Source organism: Barbatula barbatula (assembly GCF_947034865.1).
Source record: "Barbatula barbatula genome assembly, chromosome: 4".
NCBI classification, from domain to species: domain Eukaryota; kingdom Metazoa; phylum Chordata; class Actinopteri; order Cypriniformes; family Nemacheilidae; genus Barbatula; species Barbatula barbatula.
Genome location: NC_136768.1, coordinates 4,936,197 through 4,948,771, shown reverse-complemented (window position 1 = coordinate 4,948,771; position 12,575 = coordinate 4,936,197). Strand labels below are relative to the sequence as shown.

General features: G+C 38.7%; 1 protein-coding gene across 2 annotated transcripts in view; it reads left to right on the top strand.

Annotated features, from left to right (window-relative positions):
- Positions 1–11,442, top strand: part of btbd11a (BTB (POZ) domain containing 11a) — a 95,938-nt gene extending 84,496 nt beyond the window's left edge. Inside the window, exons 8-17 of one of the 2 annotated variants that reach the window (XM_079455430.1) lie at positions 120–213; positions 2,070–2,205; positions 3,152–3,375; positions 4,040–4,218; positions 5,032–5,137; positions 5,858–5,960; positions 6,588–6,669; positions 6,863–6,931; positions 8,052–8,165; positions 8,702–11,442. In XM_079455430.1, the coding sequence (XP_079311556.1) occupies positions 120–213; positions 2,070–2,205; positions 3,152–3,375; positions 4,040–4,218; positions 5,032–5,137; positions 5,858–5,960; positions 6,588–6,669; positions 6,863–6,931; positions 8,052–8,165; positions 8,702–8,935 (1,341 nt within the window). In that variant the 3' untranslated portion in view covers positions 8,936–11,442. The remainder of the gene's footprint in view (positions 1–119; positions 214–2,069; positions 2,206–3,151; positions 3,376–4,039; positions 4,219–5,031; positions 5,138–5,857; positions 5,961–6,587; positions 6,670–6,862; positions 6,932–8,051; positions 8,166–8,701) is intronic. The other variant, XM_079455431.1, reaches the window with a different exon arrangement.
- The last annotated feature ends 1,133 nt before the right edge of the window (positions 11,443–12,575 follow it).

Here is a 12,575-nt window from a genome sequence, read left to right as displayed (position 1 = left end):
TTGCAGCATTTTGTATTTTCCAATGTCTTTGTAATATAAAAATGAAATCCCAAATTTTCGTTCTGTGTTTGCGCTGTTTTATACTGATGTCTTTTTTTCCTGTTCATCATATTGAACAGCTTTTACTGGACGCCCGAGCTAATGTAGAGGGAGGGATTCAGGACAGTGCTGAGAACTACACAGAGACTCCTCTACAGCTGGCATCTGCGGCAGGTACCACCAAACCCTAAAGTTCTGTACAGGGTCCCTAAAACATTTTTATTATAATTAAAACGGATTATAAATGGATTAGATTACAAAATATGTTACGTCAAATGAACTTTTCTCTGTATTCATTTTCCTGATGGAACACATATATCTGGAACACGTCTATTTGATGTCTGCTTTGTGTATTTTTGGATCTGCGATATGTCTCAGAGGGTGTCCAAATAATTTATTATATTAATTTTGAATAGCATAATTTTTTAAACAGACCTAACAAGTCTGTTTTTATGAAATGTTGTGGCAAGTGTGCGGTTTTTCTACAATAAATGCCACTTATGTTTATATTATGGTTTGTTATGTGATGTAGCAGCTAGGGCTGTCACAATATCCCATGTTCACTACACGGTTACCATAGCCTTGATTTTGGGCAAAATTTTGGGTGGTGCTAAATAGTTGTGAAGAATGAACAGGTTATCAATGATCGTGGTTTTGACATCATGGTTATTGTCAGTACCGGTATATTGTAACATCCCTAGTAGCAACACTACAGTGTCCAAATATATTTGGAGTCTGCTGTATATTACCTTTGTAAAATGTAAAAAGCACGTGGCTTTCTGAGCGAACAGACATGTCTTTATGCATTTACAGTACATCAAATAAAGAGTGGAATCTGTAAAAATACACAGAGTAAAAAACATTGTACTTCCATGGCTCTACTGCTTTTGGACTGCAGTAGTTCAATTCAGACGCAGTGCGACCGCAACATTTTCAAGAGCCTTTCGCAAATCTGCTAATGAGCCCTAGCGACAGCTGCATTTTTTTCCACGTACAGTGTGAATGTGACAATTCCACATGTTAGAATGATGTATGGAACGCGCCGGCAAATGAGATCGCATAATCAGTGTTGTGGCAGCCCTATGAATATGAATTGACCTGAGTGATATTCATTTACATTTGCCAAGTGTTTTCCAGCATAATGCTGAAAATTACCTGTCTGCCACACTTACCGTGCCAACCGTTGAAGAGTTGGATAATTCAGGTTTCAGTCAGGTGGTAATAGAGACTTTCTTGGCATGATAAGAAGGGATGGGCTGTTCAAAAAATATTAATTTCAGACGGGGAGCTGAACGGATTGAGCAGAAACGTCCAGAAGTGGGATTAACCACACGCCAGTGCGATCCAACAGAAATGGCTGTGGACGGGATCGCCTGAGCTACATCGGATCCAGAGCTTATCGGGCCTCATTGATTACGCCCCATTTGCTGAATGTTGGGTCAATTACCCTCGGCGTTAACATCCGGCGGGTTTCTGTCTAATATGGAAATGCTTTCCCTTCTTTTACTTCATGTGGATGTGCGCAAGACAGCCTGCTAATTTACATTAGTAAATCAATCTGGGATGGCCTGTACGGTTTCTTTAAATATTTTTGGTGACACTTTACAATAAGGTTCTATTTGTTAACATTAGTTATTGGATTAGCTATCATGAACTAACATTGGACAAAATTCCTAGAGCATATATTAAACGTTATTATGGTTAATTTTAGCATTTATAAGTACATTTGTTAAACCAAAAGTTAACAGTGAACTAAAATGAACAATTGCATTGACTTTAACAAAGATTAATAAATGCTGAAAAGCTATCCTGCTCAAAGGTGGTCATAGGTTTGAGTCCCAAGACACAAATGCATATGATGTTTTTTATTACATTTATTTATTCAAAAAAGTGGCTTACGGTGCATTCAAGAGGAAACAAATGTAGCAATATGGTTGTTCCCAAAACCTTATAATAAAGGATGGTCCAAAGAGGTACACTGTATAAATACCATCTGCCAAATCAACTAATTTTTCATTGCATTTTCACAGGCAATTTTGAGCTGGTCAGTCTGCTTTTGGAAAGAGGCGCGGATCCTTTGATTGGCACCACTTATCGAAATGGGATTTCCTCAGGCCCGATGGGCGAAATGAACTCGTACAGCCTTGCCGCATCCCACGGACACAGGTAACCCGCACCCAGTGACTCCACAGCACCACTGATAACAGAATATTTAGCTTTCATTACACATCTGTGAGCACACATATATTCCTGTTTACAGATATATCACCCTTACGGCGGATACTTAATCTATCAGATATGAGCCCCCGGTGTGCCATCAATTCCAGCCGTAAAAGTTTAGCTGGTGTATTCAGCCACAACAGTGTGTATATTTCACTAGCATAACTCCAACCCCATTACTCTCCATTGCCAAACTGTATGGATGACTGAACGCTCACTCATTCAGTCTCACCTATGCCCAGCAGCGCATAATAGAAGCTCATTGAAATTCACAGTTGCGTTTGAATGAGAATACAACATGTTAGACGGCCAACTCGCCCACCTCTGTGGTATTAAGGCGATCCGTAATGAAGGGCAGCGAATGGGTGTGAGCCAGAACTGTGTCTTTGTACACACCCCAGGGACTTGAAGTTCTACAGAGGCGCGCAACACTGTGATTTGTTGCATATGATTTTTAGACTAATCATGGAAAGCCTTGGTACTTTTAATTTAGTATATTAACTGTAAGCAGGAGCACAGAACGTACGGCTAAAAAGAAAGGAAAACATGGGGTGCATTGATAAATGGAAGTCATAAATGAAAAGGCGCTCAAGGTATTTCACAGAGGTTCAGGTTTAAATAATTTTTCTCATATGGTGCAAAATGATGAAGAAATAACTGGCTATGTGAAAATCTTTTGAAAAGTTTTCTTTTTTAAAGAGATAGTTCACCCCAAAAAATATATTTTAAGAAATGTTTCAGTGGTTTTGTGTCCATACAATGAAGGTCAATAGGGTCCAATGTTGTTTGGTTAAACATAGTATATACAATGAGTAAGTGACAAACTTGTAAAGGGACCTGTCACTTAAATGGCTGTAAATACTGAACTAGCTGCACACAATTATTCCTACAGGAATGTGTTCCGGAAGCTTCTGTCCCAAGTGGAAAAGGACAAAGGGGACGTGTTGTCTCTGGAGGAGATCCTAGCCGAGGGCTCGGAGGCCGTAGAGAGGAGAGCGCAGCATTCTGAAGGCACCCTCCGGACAGGCAAGGCCAAACTAAGGGCCCTCCGCGAGGCCATGTACCACAGTGCCGAGCATGGCCATGTGGACATTACCATAGACATCCGCAGTCTGGGTTAGTAAAACCACTGCACGTTACCACAGTCACATATCCACAGCATGAGTCACTTCTGTCTCGCAGCCATTCATCTCAGCCACAGACGGCACGCCCACGGTGCCTTTGCTGATAGCTACATATACGCTACAAAAAAGTATATAAAGAACCGGAACCCGCATTCACAATCTGATTGGCTGATTTAATTCGCTATAATTACATTTGTCGTAAAATATTTATAATAATATTTTTGTCCTCTGGATTTTACTTTTGGATTACCTACTATGCTGTTTGAGAAAACAGCCACATCATTATTTGACTACATTTTTAAGATGTCTATCTATTATTGTGATTAAATCAGTTTCTGATAAACCTGCACTCTAACATCTTGTAAAAACTAAATGAACCATGACTTGTCGCTTTACATGTAAATCAAACAGAAGTGGGCAGTTCTCGGCTGAAATAAACTGTGATGAGCACCAAATCTCATGCCATTACTCGAGGTTCTTGCTATGCAAAGCTATGCAGCAGTCACCGTCATACATCCAAACTACAACGCATCAGTTCATTGTGCAGAACACTGACAGGTCGACAGATGGGGTGGGCCCAATATTTTGGCTGGGTTGACAGACAGGACGATTCTGAAGTGTCACGTTGATTTATTTATCAATTGATCGGTCTGCAGGCGTGCCCTGGACCCTTCACACGTGGCTGGAGACCTTGCGAACCTGTTTCGTGCAGCAGCGCCGACCGCTAATCCAGGGTCTGCTGAAAGACTTCAGCTGCATCAAGGAAGATGAGTACACAGAGGAGCTCATCACACACGGGCTGCCGCTCATGTTCCAGATCCTGCGAGCCAGCAAGGTGCCTCTTTCAGAAGATGTAATGTAGATGCATATTTTAACAATTTCTTGCTTGTGAAAATGACACACTTCACCTCTAAACTGTGTGATGTTGATTTTCCTGCAACAGAAAATAAAAAAACTAAACACAAAAAGCTAAACAGACTTTGTTCTGAGATTGTCGCTCTGAAGGGGTAGTTTACCCAAAGATGAAAATTCTGTCATCATTTACTTACCCTCTATTCATTTTAAACCTTTATGACTTTCTTTCTTCTGCAGAACACAAAATAAAATATTTTGGAGCATGTGGCTAAATGAAAACAGTTAGGTCCCAATTGACCTGCCTGGGCTACAGTTTTTGTTCACCAACATTCTTCAAAAAACCTTATTTTGTGTTTTGCAAAAGAAAAAGGTAATACAGGATTGAAATGTCAAGAGGGTGAGTAAATGATGACAGAATTTTAAGATCAACTTTTATTTGAATGATTTTTCCAAGACTATTGTTGTATTAGCACGCATTGAACCGGCTGTAATATTGCAGTGCTGTTTTGTTTTCACTGTCAGTTTACCTTTTGAATTATTTTGCAACACTTCACAATGTAATGATCCTCGTACGTTTTCCATTACCGTTATCTCCCCGCGTCAGTCGATAACTCTCAGCAAGCAGGCAGTCAACATCAAGCACGGCAGTTTCAGCATTCTGTTATTAAAATGATAAACCCTTTAATTACACAGCTCATCATAAATGCCGTGTTGCTTTTACCGTAGGCTTGACTGCACTGAAACTGATTTTACTGTGTGTGTCCGTGTGTCTGTGTGTGTTTCACATCCGCAGAACGAAGTGATAGGCCAGCAACTGGCTGTAATCTTTACTCAATGCTACGGGCCTTTCCCAATCCCCAAACTCACCGAGATCAAAAAGAAGCAGACGTCTCGTCTGGGTGAGTATGTCAATCTGTGGCCCATGTTAAGAACCTCAGCTATGCCTCTTTATTTTCAATATAACAAGTCTTGTGCTCATGGTTGTATCATATCCGCAGCGGCCAATTCTAAGTGCAATATTGCTTTTTTATATCGGTTCTAAAAAAGAAGTTATTATGGGGTAACTTGCATTTTAGATACAATGGCTAATCAAATGAGTCCCCAAAAGTTAAATAAAATGTAGTGCTTAATATAAGCACTCTTGCAGTTCAGCCAATCTAATAAGAGGATGGGACCTAAAGTCAGATGGATAAAAAACAACAGATCAACTCATTTCGCATGGTTTACCGTATTTCGGAGGATAGCGGGTTAGATATATTTCATAACTGCATTTGCTAAGCGCACTGCACCGATCAATAAACTACAGTGAGTTTAGGGCACACAAGGACACTTAAAGTGTCTCATATGGTTTCACTCCAAGCAGAAAGAAGATACAAAGTACAATAAAGACATTTTCAATTCTGTTCAAATTGAATTACAGCTCAGATAGTTTTGGAGGGATGCTAGTGCCATCTAGACTTCAAATGAGGTGTTGCAAGACATAGACGTAAAAGGACACATTCTCTCGTTAATATTTATGAAGACAAATGTTGAAATACAATGGAGACACCTTTAGTGAAAACTTCTGTATTTTAGTGACGTCACGCTCTGAGTTTAACACAGTGTGTTATATCCTGCAGATCCACATTTTCTCAATAATAAAGAGATGTCCGACGTGACGTTTCTAGTGGAAGGAAAACCTTTTTATGCCCATAAAGTGCTGCTATTCACCTCTTCACAGAGGTATGTCCATTGGCACAATGTTTTACAGTCTTTGCAGTCGAGAATATCTGTTTTACAGACAAATGTAATGACATTGTTTTATTTATTTACTGAGCTGTCGATTAAAGGGATAGTTCACCAAAAACTGAAAATTCTTGAAGATAATTTAGAAAGTTGGTAACTGAACAATGACCCATTAACTTGCATTGGTTTGTGTCTGTACAATAGAGGTGAATGGGTCCCGCCGTTGTTCGGTTACTAACATTCTTCAAAATATCTTCTTTTGTGTTCTATAGTGAACTATACCTTTGAAAATAGGTTGAGCTGTGGAGACCATGGGTGTTGTTTATATAACATTGATATTGCGACATTTACGCTCTATATACATACCAACAATCTGCAGATTCTCTATATATAAAATAATAAACTCTGTAGACAGCAGAAGATTGCACATCCCAAAATTTTCTTTAAAAGCACATTCACACTTCTATTTTTCAGGTAGAGAAAAACACAAGCATATGCTGAATAGTATTAAAAGACATGCAAGATGTCGCTGTTGCCCCCTAACAAGCGCCCCCGGGCTCCTCTTATAATACAGCTTATAGAGGAAGTTCACACTGTTTCTCTTGATCTCCTCTTGCTCTTCAGGTTTAAGTCTCTGCTCTCTAACAGACCAGCCGCTGAGAACACCTGCATCGAGATCAGTCACGTCAAATACAACATCTTTCAGGTCTGAATCTTCTGATTTACATATAACGTCTTCACAGTCGAGCTGAGCTGCTCTAATTCCATCTCAGCTCGAGCGATTCGGCTAAACCACAGAATATGTCTGTTTTGTTGCGGCTTTTAAACTGATCTGTCTTAAATGTTTCATAGAAGTTTTGATGTAACTTTTGGGGAATGTGGTGCTGTGTGTGTTTCAGCTGGTAATGCAGTACCTTTACTGCGGGGGTACAGATTCACTTCACATCAGAAACACTGAAATAATGGAGGTAATAAATATTCTTTATAATCTTTTTACTCTTAGTTCCTTCCGCCCCGAAACCTTTCTGATATCACAGTGGCACTTGACTTTTGGGGTGTGTTTTATGGTGTTGGACACACTACAGGTTTTGGAAAAGAAAAGCATGCATTAGGCTTAAGGAATAAATCCAGCTTTTTAAAAGGTTCCACTAGTTGTTTAATTTGGTTTTGTACAAATTTGAACTGTCATTACTTCACATTTCAGCAATAAATCAGGTTGTAGAATATGGTTGTCACATAAGATAAAATAGAACTGTGTCGTGAACGTGGTGGAAGAACCCAAGTGCAAGGCAGCGGGGATGAAGGGGTTAAAAAATTAACTTTAACAAACAAGAACAAAACAAACACCCACAATGGGGAAAACACTAACTAAACTAAATACAAAAACAGAAAACAACCACTTCCCACAAGGGGGCAAAAATAACAAAACACACTAGGCAGTTTACATATACATACAGCTGACTGGACCATGAACAAAGGAACTATAGGTACAGGGCAGGAAACATGAACAACGAAAAAGCACAAGACAACAGACAAGAGGGCATTAAATAGGGAGACTAACAAAGGAGATAACGATGGGCAGGTGTGGGTAATGAGACACAGGAGGAAAGCTATACTAGGAACGAGAGGGGCGGGGCCAAATGACGAGACTGGAGAGAACGCCTATTATGTCCTGATTGACTATAATAGGTTTATCTCCACATAAAACACGTGGGTCTGTCATGATTCTGCCTTCTCTTGTCTTGATTTTCTGGTCTAGGAGCAGAATCATGAAAGGACTGTGTGTACACGTACAATATTTAGAAAAGGAGTGACAAATGTATTTGCCTGCAGTGTGTACCTGTGACCTATTGCCGATGACTTGAAATGTGTACAAAACCTGTTTAATGTGATGAATGAGCGAGCGCTGATTTGATGAAGCAGGGGAAATTTCTTGCGCCATAGAATTCACAAAAAGGATAGGTTCACCTTTGCACGCAAAACTGAATGATGAACGTTTATATCTTTTTAATTAAGTGTTTGCACTTGAGTGTCCTAAACTTGATGCTTTGATGCCTTTGGCTCATTGATGGTCTCTCTGTTTCAAAGCTTCTGTCTGCTGCCAAGTTCTTCCAGCTCGACGCTCTCCAAAGACACTGTGAAATCATCTGCTCCAAAAACATCACCACCGACACCTGCGTGGACATTTACAAACATGCCAAGGTAAGTTTAGAAGAAAATTGGAGAAGTCTTTTAATGATTAAGAGCACACCACTTCAATGAAGTTTTAGCTTCTAGATGTTTTTCTTTTTGGTGTCCGTGTGTAGTATGACTGTTGGATATTCTTTCCACATTTTAAATTGCTATCGAGGATCCTTTTTAACCCTGGGTTAACGCTATCCTGTGATTCCATGTTGCCCACTTATGTAAAGAATGGATTCATAAAAATATAACTGTTTAACATTAAAATATTCTCCTTCAGATGCTGAAACCGAATTCAGCTCAGGCTAGGATGCTTATGAATATTTAATGAGGCAAACGTTAAGGCTGTTTGTAATTGGTTGTCTGTTGCTGTTATAATTCAGAGCACAAACTCTCTTTGAAATGTGCATGTTTGAAACATCGGTTCACACAGGAATACAGGTAACAAAATGGGGTTAAAAAAAGGTCTCAGTTAAGTGTACAGTAGTGTGAAAGGCTCTTACAGTTAAAAATGTCAAGCGTCACATTTTCCTAACGTATTTTCCACACCTTCTCAGTTCCTGGGGGCGTTGGAGCTAGCAGCCTTCATCGAGGGCTATTTCCTGAAGAACATGGTGCTCTTGATTGAGCTGGAGAACTTTAAGCAGCTTCTTTATGAGGTTCCTGCAGAGAGCCCCGGTCCAGGTCCCGGCCCGGGCCCAGCTTATGATGTCCTGCACGACCTCGAGAGAACCCTGGCCTTGAGGATCCGCTCCATCCATCTCTCCACCTCCAAGGGCTCCATCGTCTGACACATTCACCAAAAATTCATTGTGGTTTCACCGAAAGCTTCATTATTGCGTGCCACTATCTCACAACTGTTCAAAAACATCAAACCGACACGAATGGGACCCAACGGGATGTGTGTAGGACCACAAGATCGATTTGAATTCCACAGGCTAACATCTTCATTGTTGCAGAAACGTCAGCCTGCTAACCTCATACCATTTCAAGGGCTACGTTACGTGACATTCATTGAACATACTAGCAACGTCGCCAAATGCACCCGACCAGCGTTATCGTCCAGGGAACCATGTCTCTGATGTCATCACGCCTCGGCCATGCATGCGGCCGGATCAGATGGACACCTTAAAACTGTGTACGGCAACGGTCGCCATGCTACCCAACGTGAATGGTTTCACTAGGCATATTTTTAGCAACACCATGATATTAGTCTCCAATTTATGTGATATTGTTAGCCTGCCCTGAATCTCTCCAAGTATCTCTAAAGCAAATGATGCATGTGGTTATAAACAACCATTACGTTTCCTACAAGCCATTTGTGTCGGGTTGAGGTATCATTTTTAGGCGTAGAGTTTTGAAAACGGGAAGCGTTTTATACACTTCATATTCACTTCCAGCCATTACAATTTTTAGTGTCGTTGACCAATAATATACCAGCTGTATTTGATGTCAATGCTTTGCGATTTTAAAGGATAGTGATTTGCTACCCTCGGACAGATGTAACAAGTGATACATTTCATCTTTTGTACAATGATCCAACGCAAACGGTTCAACCAATGAAACAATGTCATTGTTTTCTTCTCGATAACCAATCCACAGGTTCTGAGCTACAGTGAGTGTCTCCATTCGTTTCAGCCCACATGTTTTATTGACCCTTAAAACTACCACTGTGCTTGGTACACTCAAAACTGAGCAGATCATTCTTGCCTTGAGGTGGCGTAACTAATGATCTATATCGATAGTTTGCATGGGTCCTCCGCCTGTCTACAACTTTTGTAAAATACAACATTCAACGGGAGCTAATTTTCCTTAAGTGGATGCAAAACTATTTAGACTAATGCCATTTACGCAGGACTCTGTGTTCTTTAAAGTCTTTGTTGCTTGCGAGTCTGTTTAACAGTGTGTTCAGATGCCATTGCACTGGTCGCCACCTTCATGGACCAATGTACATACTCCTGGTTTCCACCTGCTGCTTTTGCTAAATGTGAAAATGTGAAGCCAGCTCAAAACAAGCCGTTTTAGCGTTTCTGCCACAATGCATGTTCTGGTTTTCCTGTGTTTGTCCGTATACTCTGGAATGTTGGAAACACTACTGGGATGTTTAGTGTTACCAGCAACAGTTTTATATGTTTCAGAATATATCATATTTTCCAAAAGGAAGCCGAAAATCTCAACCAAATATTACAATTTTGGAATCTTTATTCAAATACAGTATATAAAGTACATATATAAAATATATAATTGAAATATATGATATATATGACTATTTATAATGCTGCACCTTACCAAAATGTTTTGCTGGCAGTGCTGTCCAAGAGTACAGTTTGGATATTTTATGTTCAGAGCAATGGAATAACTTTAATATTGGTTAACGTCCTCATATGATAAGGTTGTCGTACAAAATTTGCAAGAAACAATTTAAATGCATAGTTTATTGATATGTAGCTAACAATGGAGTTATATGATGCAAATAATTTAAAACTGTGAAGATTTATTTTAAAGAACTTCGTATACTTTATTTTCTTACAAAGTACATTTATTGTCAAATCCCTGTCTGCTATTTTGTGTAACAGAGTTAAAAGGAAGTTATAATGTTGTATCGACGTCTTTGTGTTCGCTTGTCAAACCAACAGAGACAAGGATAAAGTGTCTATTTAATTTGGAAGATCTAACCCATATGTGTACTTTGCAAAACAATTTGTTACCATTTGTTTTCACAAAGACAAAGGTTTTTTTTAAACGCATTTGAAAAGCAATATTTGGCACAGATATTTTGTGCTAATAAGTACCACACTTAGGTTAACACTCTCCCATCTGACCTTTGTTAGTCAAACACAGCATGGACCTTTGAAAGTTCTTCACTAAGGCCTAATGTAAAGTGGAGGCCAATGTTCTGACATGTCAATGGATCAAAAACCGCTCGGTGTTTCCTGGCTTTAGCTATTCTGCTTCAGGCTGTTAAACATGCTTTTGAACTCTTCCGTCTCCACTAATGAACAACTTATGACATCTCTATTAGACAAAACCTGCATGCTTTGGCTGGATCAGAGTCTGAACAAATTTGTTAGCTTATTATTTCACTTTTGTACATTGTACAAAAGATATACAGACAAACATCTATAAGACTTGGTGTAAATATAAGGGATGTGGCTTAGTTGAACCATTTAAAAAAAGAAAATAAGTAATGTTACACTTGTGCTAAAGTACAGTTGTGCGATGACATGCATTTGTGTACAGCCAATAGAAATTACCACAATTGACCACTGTGTTGGGTCGCCATTAAAATTTCTGTGATATGTTGTGAAGTGTTGAGTGATTTTTTGATTGATGGATGTCAATCAGGGGAAGTATTAAACTTTACCGATCTTGCTCAATGGCACCACCTGCAAGAATTTTATTAACAAAAATCATTTAGAATGCATCCACCCTTTAAATGTACTTATCCTCAGCAGGGTTGCAGGACAGCTGCAGCCTACCTCAACATCTTAGGACAGATGACCATTCGATTACAAGACTAAGCTAAAATGTATGATTCGAATCCACTGTACATTGAGAACAAATTTGTGATTATAGCCTAAGTTTGTGTACAATATTTTAGGCATTATATTATATTGTATTAATGAACTATCCTATTGTACCAATGGGAAAAATTGAGTGCAGCATTTATTTAGTTTTTTTTTTATGTAAAGTGGCGCCCTCTTGTGGCCAAATTCTGTCGTAAATTTAAACCAAATGAGATTATATTCAAAATTTGTATAAAAAATGTTGGGCATTATATTATATAATATTAATTATTTGCACAAACTTATCTTGGCATAATTATCACCAATTTTTGAGTGCAGCATTTGTTTACTATTGTTCATGTAAAGTGCGCCCTCTTGTGGCCAACTTCTGATTCAATTTCTAAATGAACTTTACCATTGTACCAAGTTAAAGGGAAATTGAGTGCGGCATTTACTATTATTTTAATTTTATGTAAAGTGGCGATCTCTTGTGGCCAAATTCCGCAGTACATCGAAAACAAATTTGTTAGAATAATTATATTTCTAAATATATTATTTAAGTGATATTATACTAATTATAGCCTATTATATTTAATATTTGCACTAAAATTATGTGAGCATAATTATTACCAATTATTGAGGGCAGCATTTATATGGTATTTTGTTTTATATAAAGTGGCGCTCTCTTGTGGCCAAATTCCGCAGTACATCGAAAACAAATTTGTTAGAATAATTATATTTCTAAATATATTATTTAAGTGATATTATACTAATTATAGCCTATTATATTTAATATTTGCACTAAAATTATGTGAGCATAATTATTACCAATTATTGAGGGCAGCATTTATATGGTATTTTGTTTTATATAAAGTGGCGCTCTCTTGTGGCCAAATTCCGCAGTACATCGAAAACAAATTTGTTA